Below are 19408 nucleotides of genomic sequence, written 5' to 3'. Positions count from 1 at the left end.
TTGGTGTCACACATTGAGGACCTCGACGATATAACAAACACCCTGTGTGTGATGAACCAAAGATTTCAAATTTGGTTTCATTGGTCCATAAGACTTTCTTCCAGTCTGCAACTGGAATTTCTAGACCCTGTTCTGTCCTAGTAGGAATAGCTTTCTTCCTGCCACTTGCCCTGACAACCTCTTCACAGCAGACACAGATTTAGATCTTTTTCCCCGACCATTGTTAAGCTGAGTTTGAAGCTGTTGTGCTGTGAGGCACCAATCACGCAAGCTGGAGACCCTCAGAAACTTCTCTTATGACTGGGGGGAGTGTCTTTGGGTCTGCCAGATCTCCTTATCAGAGTTTCTTCAAGTTTCCAGTTGGCTTTGCATTGTGTAGAACACCACTGGACTCGCCGACATTTGGATTTAATTTTTTTTTTTTTTGCAATTTCTCGAAATGAAAGGCCTACACTTCTAAGGGTAATAACACTCGGTCTCACTTCATTTGTTAATTGCCGTTTTCTTGCCATTTTCACTGGAATATTGTCCAGTTAGAAATTCAGAGGGTGTAGTAACACAGTCGGTTCCAAATCTACTGTACTTTAAGACAGAGAGTTTTTTTAAGTAATCACCTAAAGTTGGGACACCTGTGCAAATTGTTTCCTTTAACTTGCAAGGCTTCATTTACTTGAATTGCTGCAGAACATCTGTAGATTGTAAAGTATTGGTTGTTCCCTGAAGAAGGCCCATTTGTAATATTCTGAAATTTCATTTTTTACCATTTAAATTTAAACCTCCAGCAGTTTACTGCTTACCTTTTCCTCATATTAGGTCATTCATTGCATTTCAACAGATTAATTTTGAGGAAAGACTGGAAAAACTGAGGTGTTGTAAAACTTTTGACCGGTAGAGTACATCAGAAGGAAATGTTTTTATGTGTTTTAAGAGCTGGACTAGTCACTGTAACACTGTGCTAAAGACTAAAATGGACAGCAAACTCTGCCGAGACACTGCTTTTTGTTTTTTAACCCCACTGGTTGGTGAGACACTGTGAATCAAAAGCTCGCGATCAGGGCAGGATTTCCAGAGACACTGTGAAAATGCCATATAATTCAGTGAAAAACTGACAGAGCCTGTTTGGTCCGTGGGTCGCTGTGTTGCTGACGCCCCTATGATGGTCAGTGAAGCGATGTGTGTCACAAGCCTCCTGCTCGACGGCAAGGACTCTACTGCATCCTTTATAGTTTGCATTGCTTTCTATTCAAGATTTGTGCAAGTAGGTCATCGTGTTAGAACCACTCTGGTCAGTAATATGCTGTATTACCTGCCTCTTGAATCAGTGATATGCCTGCTGCATTAGTGCCAATCTGGTCATTGACACTTGTGTTCATTTAATCTCCGTTGAGTGTTACACTGTGCTTTTTGACCTATTCACTGATGTGCTGTGGTGAACCTTTTGGGAGTCCGTAGTAAACTTTAACTCAGAAATGATTACTGAAAGATATATTTTTATTTTGTTGTAAGAAAGTTTACATATAATCTATAGTCAATCAAGGACATGCTGCTTTGTTCATCTGTAACTAATTTCTCATCTAAAAAGTTCTCTCTATTTTAGATGTGTCATTTTGCTTCCCACAGCAAACCTAAGTGGATTTAACACAACATCGTGATACACTTGTCAAGAAACAAGCATGCGTCTCTTGATTCTTTTTTGTAATTATATTTCACCACAATAAAAGACAGGTGAAGGACACAGGGCTTTGTTTCATGCATATGTGAAGATTAACACAAGAACGAGCAAAAAAAAAAAAAAAGAAAGAAACGAAATGCACAAGGAAGGAATAAAATGTTTGAATAGTGAAAATGGAAACCAATAAACTTAAACATGAAAAATGAAGACATTCAAAGCAAAATTAAAAATAGAAAAAAAATAAAAGAATTAAAAACATGAAGCAAAAACTCAATTGAGCTAAAGGAAAAGCACGGCACTTTAGTTCCACCTTATTCTGTAAAATTCACATAGTCTATGCTAAAAGAAGAAAACAATAATCATGAAAAGATGTGGGTTCTGTTTGTAGCACCTTATTTCATTTTATGTATTGTAAAAGGAATAGACACAGCACACTTAAAAAGGTTTGGAGCAGCCACCCGTATATTATTCCTGGCTGCAAAAGATTCTTGATAAATACAGTGATGTTCTCTATACCGAGTCCAAAACAGAACGGACGATGGTTTGTCAAGATGGCGGTTTTAAGGGATAGGACAAGAAGTGGTGTTCTTCATTAGTCAGAGTAGGTGCCAGAAGTGATAATCTTCTACGGGCCGGAACTGGAAATGACGTCATCTGTTTTAAAACAGACAGGTTTTCCTGCTGCTGGTCTGTAGAGATAACAGGAGAGAGTTTAGTGTACCCTGCCACCCCCTGGCCTGGCGTGGAATTACCTTTGCTTGGTCCATACAACGTCTTCCTAGTCGCACATGTGTGACAGTATGTATTATATAAATTTTATATATATCTATATATACATATACAATCTCTCTCTCTCTCTCTCTCTCTCTCTCTATATATATATATATATATATATATACACATTGCATTCGAAGTCTGAATCACAATCTGATTGTATGGGAGGTTACATACCAGGTAATGCATGTGGTTGGTGTGCCATCCAGCAAACATCCACCATGGGTGACCTCTCAGTTGCGAGAAGCAGATCATAGAATGTTACATAGTTAACACGTGTTTCGCCCTAATTTGGGCTCATCAGGCGTACACACTCCAAAGCACCCCTCATCGGGGATCAAACCTCGGACGTCAGCATTAGAGGGAAAGGCTCTTTACGTTGTGGCACGGTGCAAACCACACGTTTTCGTCGCTGACGTTCAAGGTTCGATTCCTGAGAAGGGGGTGCAGTGTGTATGCCTGATGTGCCCAAATTAGGGCGAAACACGTGTCGCATACTCTTTGCATTATTTGACAGTTAACTATGTAATGTATATATATATAAATAGTAATCCCTCGCTATATCACGCTTCGACTTTTGCGGCTTCACTCTTTTGCGGATTTTATATGAAAGCATAACTAAATATATAACTGAGCATCGTTTTAATGCCACAGCCTACCTGAGTCTTGTTGCTGATCATGTCCATTCCTTTATGATCGCAGTGTCCCCATTGTCTGATTATTACTTCCAGCAGGATAACATGCCATGTCACAAAGCTCAGATCATCTCAGGCAGGTTTCTTGAACTTGACAATGAACTCACTGGACTGAAATGGCCTCCACAGTCACCAGATCTCAATCTAGTAGAGGACCTTTGGGATGTCATGGAACAGGAGATTCGCATCATGGATGTGCAGCTGACAAATCCTGCAGCAACTGTGTGATGCTACCATGTCAATATGAATCAAAATCCCTGAGGAATGTTTCCAGCACCTTGTTGAATCTACACCACAAAGAGTTAGGGCAGTTCTGAAGGCAAAAGGGGGTCCAACCTGGTAAAAGCAAGGTGTACCTAGTAAAGTGGCTGGCAAGTGTATATAAATATAAACCAGTAACGGCGCACTGCATGATAATGTGCAGTAAATACACTTGACTTGAGAATTCCTAGTTTTCATCCTCTAATGTATGTTTAGCATTCATTTGCTCAGAGGTTGATGTGCTTGCTGCTTCAGGAGCAGCTCTTCTTTTCTCCACCCTAGTGGCCCGCTTCTTCTCTTCTTTCGTCGGCATCTTTTCGCTTTAAAACAGATTAAGTCAGTGTTTGTGTTGCAATTAGTACATTTTCTTTAATTTATCACTTAAGCTGGCAGTTAAGTCTTCAATCTGCCTCAAGAATGATTTAAGATGTGAAGAGGTAGGGGAAGTGACAGCGAAGCTGGTAGGGATGAGAACGGCGCCTATACGCATGCGTCGCATGACCGCCCGGCTGCTGAGAGTTGATTCTACAATAAAATAAAATAAAAAAACCTTGGAGGTCAATCATCACCCTGAAAGCAGACAGTAAATGTCACGTAGTATATGTGTAGCAAATTTCAGGTCAATCGGTCAAACAGTTTGCAAGCTACAGGTGATTTAAAATCCTGGACAAACGAACAGCCATGGTAGCGTATTATATGTAAAGATATACTCGTGTATATATATACAGTAATCCCTCCTCAATCGCGGGGGAAGCGTTCCAGACCCCCCCGCGATAGGTGAAAATCCGCAAAGTAGAAACCATGTTTGTATGGTTATTTTTATATATTTTAAGCCCTTATAAACTCTCCCACACTGTTTATAAATATTCCCCGCAGAGTTATACAGCATAATCCCTTTGTATTCTCTTAGATATTAGGTAAGATTCATTGAAATTATGCATATAAACACACTGTTTATATACAGTAAAACCTAAATATTATTTTAAAGATATCGAGTGTCTCCGATATCACATATGTTACAGCCATTACGATAGACAGGCCACCAGCAAAAAAATACGTACAATGCAAGAAAAATAGTATACAGTAAATGTGTGTACAGTGACACTAAACGTATGTACATGTACTAAGTACTGTAAGTACAAAATTAATTATTGGTTACTCACCAACAATGACACGATGACTTGACGGATAACAATGAGTTTAATTTTACTGCACAACAAAGGAGAATGTTACAGCCCTTCTAAAGGAGCCACTTCAGGCGATTGTGTAGCACCGCCGTCGTTCTTCTTCAATCCAAATCCCTAAAGCAGATTCCATCCAGACTACTGCCTTACTACATCCACTTACAACTTGTTTTGCACCCTGGTTAAAAGGACGCTGCGGCCATAGATCTTATATTCCTTTCCTACTTTTTAAATAAAAAGAATCGTAGCCTCATTGATGCTGTAATGGCGTCCTACAGCAGTGTAGCTTTTCCCTTCCTTCAACAAATGCAAAATGTTTACCTTTTCGGCAGTCGTTAACATCTTCCGTTTGCGCTTGGGCACGGCCCCTGAAGTAATAGCAGGAGCAGATCGTTTTGGAGCCATAATGAAGGGCTTGACTACGCACAAAGATAAACACAAAAGAGCACAAAAGTTAACTCTTTACACAGCGGAACACGTTGATGCTGAATGAGCGAGGCGAGACTTCCTTGTTAACACTGCATTCAGCAGGCAGGAACTTAACTGCGTGCTCTGATTGGTTAGCTTCTCAGTCATCCGCCAATAGCGTCCCTTGCATGAAATCAACTGGGCAAACCAACTGAGGAAGCATGTACAGGAAGTAAAAAGACACATTGTCCGCAGAACCCACGAAAAATCCGCGTTATATATTTAGTTATACTTACATATAAAATCCGCGATAGAGTGAAGCCGCGAAAGTCGAAGCACGATATAGCGAGGGATTACTGTATACAGTACAGGCCAAAAGTTTGAACACACCTCCTCATTCAATGTGTTTTATTTTCATGACCATTTACACTGGTAGATTCTCACTGAAGGCATCAAAACTATGAATGAACACATGTGGAGTTATCTACTTAACAAAAAAAGGTGAAATAACTGAAAACATGTTTTATATTCTAGTTTCTTCAAAATCTACCAATGTAAATGGTCATGAAAATAAAGAAAGCACATTGAATGAGGAGGTGTGTCCAAACGTTTGGCCTGTACTGATATATATATAAATGCTTCCCAGGCAAAACATACTGTCATGTGGAGAAGCCAGTTGAAAACCTATGATTACTTTTTGTTGCTGGGTTCTTTTATGTTGTTAATCAGAAGAGGAGTGGAAATTGTCTGCAACATACGCATCTTCCTTCTGTGCACCCTTAAATGTGTCCCTTTAAGCAAGCCACCCAGCTTGTGTATGTGTGAGTATATATATATATATATATATATATATATATATATATATATACACACACACACACACATACATACATACAACTGTTGTTTTTCAGTTTTTCTTCAAATTTAATCAGTTGAAATGCAATGAATGTCCTATAAATGCACACAGGCACATGGAGGCCATACACACTACTGAGTCACATTAGGAGTTGCCGTGCTGAAATTCACACAAATTTGATCAGCCTGTGATTTCATTTTTTGACTTTGAGTTTTGGTGTGAGGCTGAATCCAACCCTTGATGGGTTTGTGATATTAGTTTCCACTGACCGCATTGACCTTTGTTACATCATTTTGTTCTCAACAAATTACATATTATTCCTCAGTAAAGATTTTCCACTTGAATATTTTGTTTGTCGATATCCAAATGTGTGGATTAATTGTTCCCTTAAATTTTTTGAGTGGTATATATTTAAACCGTATATTATATACACACCCACACACATTAACTGTGTTCTCCGTCTAAGAGGAGTTGAAATCTAAATAACACAGACCACAGCATAAATGTTTCCACTGCTCCATCTGTTGGAGTGTATTTTGTAATGCATGTAGATACACAGACATTTGTCCTTTTGTTGAGGTGGATGAGGTGAGTTATGCCTGTCCAGCAGTTACACTATACTGGATGTGTTCAGCATTAACATTTGCAGTGTACCATCTACAGGAATGTATTTTGTAATGCATGTAATAGAAAAAATGCAGTGCAATTTTCATTCCAACAGATAGCATATCACAAACATTAGCACTGCTTTTACAAATCGTGTATCTAAATGGCATATAACCGGATGGACACACACATACAGTACACAGCCACAAAAACAGAAACTTGTCCTATTATTAAGGTTGATATACTGTGTATATAGTATATTCATCGATCCATCCCGCTATATCCTAACTACAGGGTCACAGGGGTCTGCTGGAGCCAATCCCACCCAACACAGTGTACAAGGCAGGAAACAAACTCTGGGCAGGGCGCCAGCCCCACCGCATTGCACACACAAACACACACACACACCAAGCACACACTAGGGACAATTTAGGATCGCCAATGCACCTAACCTGCATGTCTTTGGTCTGTGGGAGGAAACTGGAGCACCCGGAGGAAACCCATGCAGACACGGGGAGAACATGCAAACTCCACACAGGGAAGAGAACCCGGGTCTCCTAACTGTGAGGCAGCAGCGCTACCACTGCGCCACCCCAGTATATTCATCTGACATGAAAATAAATGAGGCACCCAAAAATTACAACTTTGTCAGGAACCATGATTGGATAAAACACGTTTGAATCATGCTCCTCAACTTCATATTACAACCGAATAGCCACCAAGACATCCCAGAAACTCATCAGGAAAAGTGCAAAAAAAAAAAAAAGAACAAAACAACAATCACAACAGGTGTAAGATTCATAAAAGTGTTAAGGTCTATGATGCGCCATCTGTTGACATGATAAATGCAATGGATATTAATACCACCAATGCTTATGATACACCATCTGTTGGAATGACAAAGATACAGCAACTGGATGGAAACAAAGGTATTTATCTTTGAATATGGATGCATTTCAAAATGCATCTCAACAGGTGGTGCAGTGCAAACATTAACATTGAGGTTATGTTGATTACTTAAGAGTTTAACCCATCTTAGCACAGTTAGTCTGCAATAAAACGGTAAGGTCTGTGTGTGTCTGGTCCCTCAGAGCAATCTTAATGGTCATTTAAGTGATGCAATCGAAAGAGGAAAAGAGGCACGAGAGTCGCCTTCAAAGACGGGAATTCTAAAAGCGGACAGAAGGCGAGGAAGACGCCTCGAAATATCAGTCTGAGAAGCAGGCTTTGTAGGAACAGAAATGAAAGAGGGTGTGCCAGGCATGAGAAGTTCAGACACACACACAACGGATACTGAGAAAACGTGATGAAGGTACACATAGGGCAAGAGATATGAAATATTTTTAAATGTATTTTATTACCTGACTTTGATCGGTACTGTGGCTAGTGATATATAAAACATGTAATTGGAGGTTTGTAGCAGAGGACTGTTTCTTTTTGATAAGTTAAGTTATTTTGCCCCTGCAACACACAATCCACGGGAAACGTGCTGTTCTGCCACCGTATCACTCTCAATATGGGAAAGTAATACCCCTGTATTACAGGAACACACAATATGGCTACAAGAAGAGCTAAACACTTATCTGTACAATGACATGATAATCGGTCAGAAGTCTGACAGTTTGCAATACAATCTACAATATCTCCAAGCCATTTAAACAGTTCATTTCTCCCTTCCTTTTCCACTGACACCATTTAATTTTCATTCACCTCTGATTCTTGACATGTGATCAATATAAATGGACATAAAACTGACATTGTCCATTTAATACTGTCAGTGGAGGAATTGACTGACCATGAAATATATATTTTGAAATGTAAGCCTTACTGACAACTAGGCACTATGTGCTGTAATATATTTATGGAAATATCCACTTACTAAACCACTTAACTCATTTATATGAGTTTATATTAGCCGTATTAGGCACAAGACATGAAGGTGCAGTCCCAGTGAAGAAAAGCAAAAGGTCTCTTGACAAAGTTATTAAATACAATATTCTTAAAAAAAATGTGTTTAACACACTGGAGCACCACATGAACAGCTCTGTCTCCTTTTCTCTTCATGCTTCAGACTATAAATATAAAAGCAGGTCATGCCTTGTGCAGAAATTTGCAGATGATGCAGCACTTATGGGGCGATTAGAGGGATGAGACAGAGGAGAGGAGTCGGGGAGAAAAGTTTGTTTCTTGGTGCAGCAAACTCAACATCAGCAAAAATCGAGGAATTGCCACAACAAAGAGTTTCTATGCCCAGTCACTATTTAAGGAGTTTACGTAGAGGCGGTGCACTTATACATATACTTGGGGGTCCACATTAATAACAGGTTGGACTGATAGATAGCTAGAGAGATAGATACTTCCATCCATCCATTATCCAACCTGCTATATCCTAACTACAGGGTCATGGGGGTCTGCTGGAGCCAATCCTAGCCAACACAGGACGCAAGGCAGGGAACAAACCCCGGGCAGGGTGCCAGCCCACTGCAAGGCGCGCACACACCAAGGACAATTTAGGATCGCCAGTGCACCTAACCTGCATGTCTTTGGACTGTGGGAGAAAACCGGAGTACCCGGAGGAAACCCACAAAAAACATGGGGAGAACATGCAAAGTACACGCAAGCAGGACCCAGGAAGCGAACCCGGGACTCTTAACTGCGAGGCAGCAGGGCTACCACTGCGCCGCCCTACTTTATTAATCCCAAGGGGAAATTCACATACTCCAGCAGCAGCATACTGATAAAAAACAATATTAAAGATTGATAAAATTTGCAGGTATAACACAGGTTTCATAACACAGAGGAACTATATAGGAAAGGGCAGAGCAGGCTATTTTTTCGTAGGAGACTGCATTCTTTTAATGTGGGTAACGACATCCTTCACAACTTTGCAATAGCCAATGCGATTTTCTATGCTGTGGTGTGTTGGGCTCATAATATCACTCCAGGAGTGGCTCACACTAGTGTTTGTTTTTTTTTCACAAGTATTCTTCTGTCATCCACTGCAGTAGTTTTCCTTGCTTCCAGGCTGTTTGGTATTCCCAAGTTCACTTTTTGTTATCAATAATGTACCAAGCAGTTGGCAAAACCACACCTTTTGATATGTCACTGATTATGTTTTCTGATTTTTCAGCCTCATGAGCACCTGCTTTACTGGCAATAGGGACTTGTTTGATCATCATGTTTAGTGACAACAGCAACAATTTCTTATTGAACATACCACACTTAGAATCACCTGCAGGTCTGTTATCAGATGAACTGTAATTGACGTGATGATACAACACCACACATCAGGCCATGGAAAACCACTAAGCAGCCTGTTGTCCAGTTACATCTGGTTAACTATTTTTATTTTTATTTTTTTTTAATTGTAAATGCCTTTGGTTTAATGCTTAAAGTCTGCACCAAATACTCCCATCCTCTTTCATTTCAACACCTACATATGCTTGGGTAAACATTCATATTAATAACTGTGTCATCATCCAAATAATTCTAGACTATACTGTACATTTGACAGCAGACTCATTAGAACACCCAACTGTATGGTCTTCTGCCAATAACAATGGTCTATACAACAATGAAAGTCTAGGAGTGTCAGATTTCAGCATATGTGAAAATAGGGCCTTCCTCACAGTAATTTTCAATAAATTTAGAGATGTAATTTTGTCAGAGTTACAGACGGGTAAATTGTTAATATTAAGCAAAAATCAAAATCGATGGGGAAAAAAAGTTTCTACTGTATTAGTTTCTAACACTAAGGGTTGAAGTGAAAATTCTGAGCTAAGCACTCAGACATGTAGTATCTGACACTACTGTGAGGTACAGTGATTATAAGATAATAGTCACTAACCTCTGAATAATATTAAGCAATGACAAACATTTTAGGTTACATTATTAAAAATACATACATACATTTATATATATATATATATACATACATTATATATATATATATATATATATATATATATATATATATATATATATATATATATATACAAAAAATGGGCAATCATCTGCCACCCACAAAAAAGTCTGTCTATTATAGTGAAAAACAAAGAGTATTTGATGTAAATGAACACTCATCACAGTACACACAAGTACTCAAACCACTTACACCTGAACACCAGCAAGACCAAGGAACTGATAGTGGATTTTAGGAGGCCCAGGCCCCTCATGGACCCTGTGATCAGAGGAGACTTGTGTGCAGACCTATAAATACTTGGGAGTGCAGCTGGATGACAAATTGAACTAGACTGCCAATACTGATGCTCTGTGTAAGAGAGGACAGAGACAACTACACTTCTTTAGAAGGTTGGCATCCTTCAACATCTGCAATAAGATGCTGCAGATGTTCTACCAGACGGTTGTGGTGAGTGCCCTCTTCTACGCGGTGGTGTACTGGGGAGGCAGCATAAAGATGAAGGACACCTGATGCCTGGACAAACTTGTTAGGAAGGCAGGCTCTATTGTAGGAATGAAGCTGGACAGTTTAACATCTGTGGCAGAACGATGGACGCTGAGAAGACTCCTGTCAATCATGGAGAATCCACTGCATCCACTGAACAGAGTCATCTCCAGGCAGAGGAGTAGCTTCAGTGACAGACTGAGGAGTCCCCACACTGTACGACTCTTCAATTCCACCCGGGGGGTAAACGCTAACATTATTCAAAGTTATTGTCTGTTTTTACATGCATTTTTATTACTCTTTAAATTTAATATTGTTTTTTGTATCAGTATACTGCTCCTGGATTATATGAATTTCCCCTTGGGATTAATAAAGTATCTATCTAGGAATATTTCACCATTATACCCCTCTTGATTACAAACTGCCAATAGCAAAAGCAAGTGTGCAAGTAGAAAATGTAATTTGGGATGAAACACTTGGCTAAACAAAAGGTGTCTTATGATATTATTGATTGTTAAGAATTATATTATTATTTCTTAGGCTAGATCTATCTGAACTTAAAGTGTTATAACAAAAATAAAAATGGTTTGCTGGCTAACATTATCTTCTTAACAATGCAAGTTTCATCAATACCAAAAGGAACAATAGGAGGCATCACTTTCATATTTGCTATGCTTAAGCGGTATTTTATTCATCCCTCACAATAAAACAACACAGAGAGTGAAATAACCGTACAAATGTTATTAATTTTACTTTATTAAGAATATAAAGAAAACCAAACAAAGTCTTAAAAAAAAACAAACAAATCAACTGCACATATCACATTCTCAATTGCAAAGCTACAAATTCATCAGAGGAGTAACTGGAGGTGGTGCTCCATTGGTCATTCCTCGTCATTGGATGCTCCACAACTGAAAAGTCAGGTGCCTCCTATAACAGAACATTGCATCTCATTATCCAATATATTTTATGTTCTCTGTAAACACACATTATATACATAATAAATTTTCACATGCTCATATAAAAGATGCAAAAGTGAGACACCCTCACCTCTTTCTTCATCAGGTGACTAAAATTAAAGTGCTCCTTTTAAAGCATCGAGGACAACTGCTGTATCAGGAAATTTCAGTTTGCGCGGTGGACCCTTCTTAAGGCCAGACCATAAACTTATTTCTGAAAGAAAGAATAATATAATTCAGGTAGTGATGCAGTCAAATCAGTGTTCAGTCATTTTCTGATGATGGTTTTACCTGCACAACTGTTCTGGTTCTGCTCCATGCTACAATGCAGCTTAATAGAACAGGTCAGGGCAGAAAGGGCTGCTTTCATGCTAGTAAACGTTCACATCTCTACTGCAGGGAACTTCCACTGATGATATATACTGTCACCCCTGGTCTAGTAAATGGGCCTATTCAATTAATTTTGAGGAAAGTATAACTATACTTAAAACAGATTACCTTTAGAGAAGTAAAGAGGGAAAAACACAACACACTTTGGTTTTGTAACTAAAAAAGGACAAAATAAAAAACACCTTATACACCGGGTACTTCCAACTCAATAACTGGCTGCCCTTATTTATTTAATGTGTATTTATTAGTGAAGCTCCAATTGATCACCCACTGATCTGAAACAGCCAATTTTCATGCAAATAACTCAATTTGCTCAATTAGTAAACTTTACAGTAACGTAGTTGTAGTGCCCCTACTCCCAAAGTATTACTGTACATTAAGCAGCACACTGTTATTTTGATGCTGGAAGTTCCTTTAGACATTGGAAGGGACAATCAGACTTTAGAGGAGAGGGAAGATGGGAATATTAGCTTTTTACATTAAAGGAGTGGAGTAATAATCCGAGACTTGCGCATCTGAGGAGTTATCTAGTGCATGGAGAGGCAGAAGATATATATATATTCTTTAGCTTTAGATGTGTTGTACTTGAACAAGAAGAAAAAAAGAGGCACATCTGTGGGAGAAATTAAGAGAAATGCCCCCTGTAATGACTTCAGACCTTTTCATTTTGTCCTGTTATTAAAATATATACTCCTTGTCCAAATGTGAATAGTGAGCAAGCTTGTGCTTAGTACAACAGCTCATGTTTTTGATAAGGAAAAGAACAGATTAAGAAGTATTTCCCTCACTGCTTAGTAAACAATTTGTCTTAAGAGGAAAATTTGTCTATTTTATGTGTAAACCTTTAGGCATATTAGCATTGTATCTTCTTAATTGGCATCTTATGAACATTTTATCATTTTTTTATTAGAATTGTGACTTGTGATTATGATAAACATTTTCTTTTATGCCAAATGTATTATGGATAAATACTATGTCTTAGTTAATATTATGTATTAAAGGGATATTTTTATTTTAGTATTTTGTATGGTCACTGAACAATAATCCTACAGAATTTCATTTTGTTAATAAAAATTAACACCTGTGTTCTGCAGTTTAATTTTAAAAGTACCACTTTAACATAACACGTCTAAATGGCTTGTTATTGAGGAGCTTAGTGTAAAGAAGAAAAAAAAAAATATAGCAGAATCTGTCATTAAACTGGAGATTTGGTACTGGCTCCAAAAAAAACCGATCACTGAATGTTTAGCATTTATGTTTTTAATTACTGGTACATCCGTTTGCATTTGACTAAATGAAAATGTATACTAAAACGGCAAAAACAAATTAACAAAATGAGCTCTATTTTACACTTTAATTTACAAGTACAGACTTAGCAGTTAGAGCTGTCATATTGACAGTGATCTTGACTGCTAGTTTACAAAGGAATTAGGTCCAGTGGACATGGCAAGGTTGGCACTGTCCGATATTTGATCCCTAATATTACACTTGATTTGTGGAGTGCATAACAATCAGACTGCCTGTAGATTGTGAATCTGCATAAATGTCATGTGTTAGCCAATGTTGCCCTGCTCAGATGTTTGCCAGGGATACACAATATAAACATATTTCCAGTTTTAGACTCTTATCTTTAATACGGTTTGCACTGTATGCAGACATCTGAATCCATAACATAGTCAAATGCTTCATACTAAATACATATTTTCCTTTATAATGCCATTTCAGATTGTTTAAAGATTCTGTAGGCTACATGTTCATTCCCATTTATACATACATACATATCTACACATACTGGACTTGAATCCAGCATATGCAGGCTTCAAAAGAAAAAAATCCCAATAATAAAGACTTTATGACCAACACTTTCTAACCCTACCTATTTTAAGATGTGCGACTTATTTTCTTCATTTTGGATCACTAGCTACAAATATGCAAAGCGTATCACAGACCTTTGCTTCCAGACAAACTCACATATTCCAATTCAACCTAAAATCTGAGGTGTTCACTTACCTGTTCCAGCAGCATTCACAAATGTAACTTCAAAACTGTTTCGCCTAGGCTTGAGAGGGTTTAACTCCACAGGTATACTGGGGTGTGCCTCTTCAATAGCCTTTTGCAGGGCAACAGCATTGCGCGGATATACTCGTCAGCTATTGCTGCAAATAAAAAGAACAGCTGAGGATATAAAGCAGTTTAAATTGGATTTAAAAAAAAACATCAAAAGTGTCACTGGACGTCACTACAGTTAAATGTACCTTATTTTCTTCTTTACTGTACAAGAATACAATCACATAAAAGGTAAAAACTTAAGTATAAATGCACTTCGAAAAATGTGCACCAAGGCAGATTTATTTCATATTCGACAGATGATAAAATAACACCCACAGCCAAACAATCAGGTTTGGCACAATTTCAGAATATATTTAAGAGATATATTTTCTGGGATGTCTGCCACAAGTTGCTTCACAATACAATCCAAAGAAATAAAAATATACCATAATTAAGTACACAAGTACAAAAATAAAAACCTTTATTTTACTCATAATAACTAAGCTCAAAAATAAATCAGAATTGCCAGGTATAAATGAAACCAATATTTACAGCAATTAATTTTCAGTAACACAGACCAGCGCTTGTAGTGTGTTAACAGGCTCACTGCTGTGACATTCCCCTTACACATACATGTAAAAATATGGGGTTACTATTTGCAAAATTTGAACAATGAACTGCATCCTACAGTTGTAAAATGTAATCAGGCAGCAGCAGTATTTAACTTCAGAAATAAGTAGGTGTATGAAGAATACACAAACATGAAACAATCCGTAGGCATCATCGGTTTCAAGTAACTGGGAACTTGAGGAACTATTTCCAGGCACTGTTTTAAAAAAAAGTCAGTTGACAATCTGATGGACACACTTAAAACAATCAACCTTATGATTTGTTTCATTAATGGCTTCTGCTTCGTCCTATTTATCCAAGCACTTTAGGCATTTTAATATAACCAATTGTAGCTATGTTAGGATTAATTTTTATAAGCAGTTACAACGTTGAGCCTTCTTGTTGTTACTTACATGTTACTATTTGAAGTGTTAAAAAAAAAAAAAAAAACACTTTCGATTCAGTCCAAATCAAATACACTTTCCCGTTCTCCTGTTCCTTTTGAAAGAGAATTCAGACTCCCAGACTGCTGGGCACGTATCCCACAAGGAGCTGCATGCAGCCCTGCCTCTTTTCACTTCTAATTGTGAGCAGCAGCACATCGAGTGAAAACTGCAGCCTTCAAACATAAGTGTCCGGTAATATTCAGTGCCACTTTTGATGTAGCGCAGGCATGTTAAGGTATGATTGTCTCATCTCTTTATGTTTGCGCATCTTTGCTGCTTGTTTCAGCTTCTGATTTAATGTACACTCACAGTAAACTGCACGTGCAGCCGCTTTCCTTTGCCACCTGATAGTGGAGTCTGCGTTCTTAGTTTACAGGTGTTTTGTGTTACTTGTTTTTGCATGTTACGAAAGTTTTGGGGGGAGTAGGGCGAGCATCACCTGCCTATATTTAAACCAAAAAACGGAAGTGATTTGAAGTAGTTTTTATAAGAGATCAAGGAAACAACCCAAACAATCTAAACAGAATACAAGACGAATACATACATACCAGTGCTCAATAACCACCTTCATGTCTCCTGATGCCACTTTGGTCTTCTTTGTTTCTTGCACTCCATCTGCAGAGGGCACTTCCTCATTCACCTGTACCTTCCTTTTGCGACCTTTTGAAGGCATTGCAGCTAAAACAGAGTCATTGTTATTGCCAAAATATAGCATTCTTGTCAAGCACGTCTATATCAATGAAACTAAAAGCTGGATTTTCTTACTTAACAGCTTCAGCTCTGACACAGCAGTTAATGCAAATAAGTTTATGTAATTTGCACATATCACATTAATACTTTAGTTCCGAGTAAGGAACAGTACCCATTTACTTGCACTAATTCCTCACATCACACAGATCTCCTTTCAGCATCTTTGACACTAATAAAAGCAACATGGAGTTAAACTCAGATGTGTGTCGCTTTATTACAAGCCAAATATATTCTTTGTACCAAAAAAAAAAAAATCTTCAGGAACTTGGGTGAACCTGATGAGTTCCTCGTGTTAGTATTTATTAGGGGATACAAAGCATGCCAAGAAAAAAAAAATGATTAGAAACTCAGAAGATCCTTACAAATCCAGTAAAATAAAAAAAAAATCCCTTAATTTTCGTGCTACGCAATATGGAAGACGCACACATACTATCCGATATCAAGCAATTTTCCAGAAGAGGATGTGATTTTGTGGCACAATTTAATAAAAAAAAACTAACATTTGTGAGTGTGCATAAGCTGTATATGTACAGGGTGGTCCAGATCTAATTATGCAACTTTAAATGCAATGCAGGAAAACAATACAAAAGAATTGTTCGAAATATCTTATAATAAACTAAAATGGACTTACATTTATGTGGATGGTCGGGCGTGTGTTTCATTTCATGCAACATCCTCAGCACACTTGTTTTACCAATGTTCAGCTTTGCAGACAATTGTCTGGATGACTCCGATTTATGCGGGGACGATTCCAGTTCGGCGCGAAGACAATTCTTTATATCGTCAGTTCGCACGCTTTTCGATGGTCCAGGATTATTCGGGTGATTGGCGCTACCAGTCCGGTCAAATATTTCGTTTATTTGGGAGATCGTGTCCCTATGCACTTCAGGCGGTCCAAATTCCTCCAACATCCTGCGTTGCACCTCGGAAACACTGCCCGTTATCGAGAAAAGGCGAACACATCGCACCCGCTGTTCGACAGACAACATCGCCATTTTGGAATGCAGGGCAGGTGCTGCCATCTATCGGCAACAAAAAGATTTTTTTTTTTTTTGGTGTGAATTCTCTATGTAATAAACTTAAGTTGTAACGTAATGAAAATTGCATAATTAGATCTGGACCACCCTGTAAAGAGTCCAGCTTAAATACCCTGAATTAGGTTTAGAAAATACACACATGCGCTCTTGAGCAAACGGATATATGAATTGTTTATTATTTACTTCTGAAAACCTTTAATACAATCTCAAGGCGGGGCTGAAACGGGGGCCACATAACTTAAATTAGAAGTTACTTGTAATAATTCAGAAAACCTAAGCATGGATCCGAAAGGTCAAACGAGTTAATTAGGTTAAAAAAATAACACCTTTACTCTTAACCTTTTCTCAGTTTACTCCATGACGTGTTTAGTATTGTATCTTCTTAAGGTATTTACATTTTACTTTTCATTTTTGCAGCTTCATTGCGGTTCAGGCTGAAAATGAAACTGCAAGTTGGGCTATTTCATTATAATTTTAATTTTTTGCAGTATTTTTGCGCGCAAACTTTGAAAATCAAGTTGCAAAAGAGAGCTTGCATTTTCATTTTTATAAATTCTTTTTTTTTTTTTTTTGCAGAAAACCTCTCCAATGGATGCAGGTTTTTTCGGAAAAAACAAGTACTGACGTACACGATTTAAAAAAAATCTTTAATAAGGCCACCAACAGAAAATAACCTCACCTGCAAGATTGGCACGAGGAGTGAAGATGCTAAGGCGGGAACGGCGTAACATGAACGTTTAAATTACCCATTATAACATAGTGACTTATACTCGTAGAAAACTTACACGTCTACCTCGCAAACTCATTAACGACAATTACTTATGTAATACTGCTTACAAGTAAAGAAATATAAAATTAAAACTTCTTGGAACCTACTAGATACACACCTCCTACCTCAGACTACTTCCAGTGTCTTCTGCGCAATGCGCACTAACCTCAGGGGCGGGCTTAGCACCTGCCAGTCAACGCCTATTCATATCCTCAAAGCTTTATTTGTAGGCTCTTCTCACAGAGTGACAATGTCTTGCTGTAAGGTAGTTCTGTATCAGCTGCTATCGTGCATCCATTTTATAAACGGGCTTATCCTGACCTCAGCACAATTGCTTTTATATTTGGTAGCAATTGTAGTTAACCATGAAAATGTTAACATAAAAATAATAACAAGTCTAAATGACCAGTTTAATCAGTTTTTGGCAAAAAAAAAAATAGGAAGGAAAAAGTAACAAGACAAGACACTACTTTAAACCTTGCTGCAGAATTGAAATTGTGTGTTAAAATGTTGCAATGTTTTGTATTTGCTGATTCTGTTATTACAGTAGACTATTGTGAGTAACAAGCGACAATAATCTACACTACCAGTCAAAAGTCTGGACACACCCAGGCACTTTCATATTTTTGATAGAAACTATATCTTTTTTTTTTAATTATAAATTTAAATTATATTATGTCCCACTTCACTATTGGCTCTGTTTCATTTCCCCATGCTTATCTGTCAAACCAAAATGATATATGTAAGACACATTCAAGTACATTGCTTAAAGATGCATTTATTTGGGAAATAATAATAATAATAACTGTGTATCACTTCTACTGTACTGTTCACTAAGCAATTTTTTTAAAACTGGAAACTTTACACCTTTTAACATTGGTGATCATTGAAGTTTTAGGATCCTAGCTGCTTGGAATGAGACTGCCAATTATAAATGCTGTTAATTCAGGACAAAAATGGTATTCTGGTTGTCACCGCTCAGCTGCAAAAATGTAAAACAATTTTGTTTCCTTGAGACATGAAACATGTCAATGAGTTGCCTGGATGTGAGCTGCTCTCCAAGTAGTATATTTGTTAGGGCCGCTGCTAAGAATGTTTAATATTGCATTTTAATAATTTCTGAAATTGTTTTTGTTTGGAAATTAAGCTCCTCTCGTGTTTATTTTTCTTTGAGGGTCTTTTTTTGCCAGTTGGTATATCCTGAAATAGATATATCATCATCAATTATGGACCCATTACCAGAACTGTGTTAATCGCTGTTTTCTTCTTTACCTGGATGATCTATGGCAAAGGCTTGATTAAGACCCCCACAGGCCCCCGAGTGACTTAGCTCCTCAATAGAGAGTTCATTATGTTTAATGCACGAGACTTGATCACCTCTGAGGAGTCCCCTTATTTCATCTAGCACTGTGCGGTTCATTTTAACTTGCAAACAACTCAATTGTTTCATCAATGTGGGGCCCCTTGATCATTTCAGCATATAGGTAGGTCATCCATCGTTACATCTTAGTGAAAAGGCCCCTTGCTGACTCGGGCTC

General features: G+C 37.9%; 1 protein-coding gene across 2 annotated transcripts; it reads right to left on the bottom strand.

The window, feature by feature from the left end:
• Positions 1 to 11599: 11599 nt before the first annotated feature.
• Positions 11600 to 17940, bottom strand: selenoh (selenoprotein H). Of its 2 annotated transcripts, none has more exons than XM_039767554.1 (5): positions 17781 to 17940; positions 15863 to 15992; positions 14221 to 14366; positions 11912 to 12034; positions 11600 to 11791 (listed from the first exon to the last, which is right to left on the bottom strand). In XM_039767554.1, exons 1-4 carry the CDS (start codon positions 17830 to 17832, stop codon positions 11937 to 11939), a joined length of 426 nt encoding a protein of 141 aa, XP_039623488.1. In that variant the 5' UTR covers positions 17833 to 17940; the 3' UTR covers positions 11600 to 11791; positions 11912 to 11936. The 2 variants fall into 2 exon arrangements, with proteins under 2 accessions (XP_039623488.1, XP_039623487.1); XM_039767553.1 differs by lacking the exon at positions 17781 to 17940 and adding an exon at positions 16696 to 17082.
• Positions 17941 to 19408: the final 1468 nt, after the last annotated feature.

Source organism: Polypterus senegalus, chromosome 10, assembly GCF_016835505.1.
Source record: "Polypterus senegalus isolate Bchr_013 chromosome 10, ASM1683550v1, whole genome shotgun sequence".
Lineage (NCBI taxonomy): Eukaryota > Metazoa > Chordata > Cladistia > Polypteriformes > Polypteridae > Polypterus > Polypterus senegalus.
This window is presented reverse-complemented; position numbering and strand designations above follow the sequence as displayed.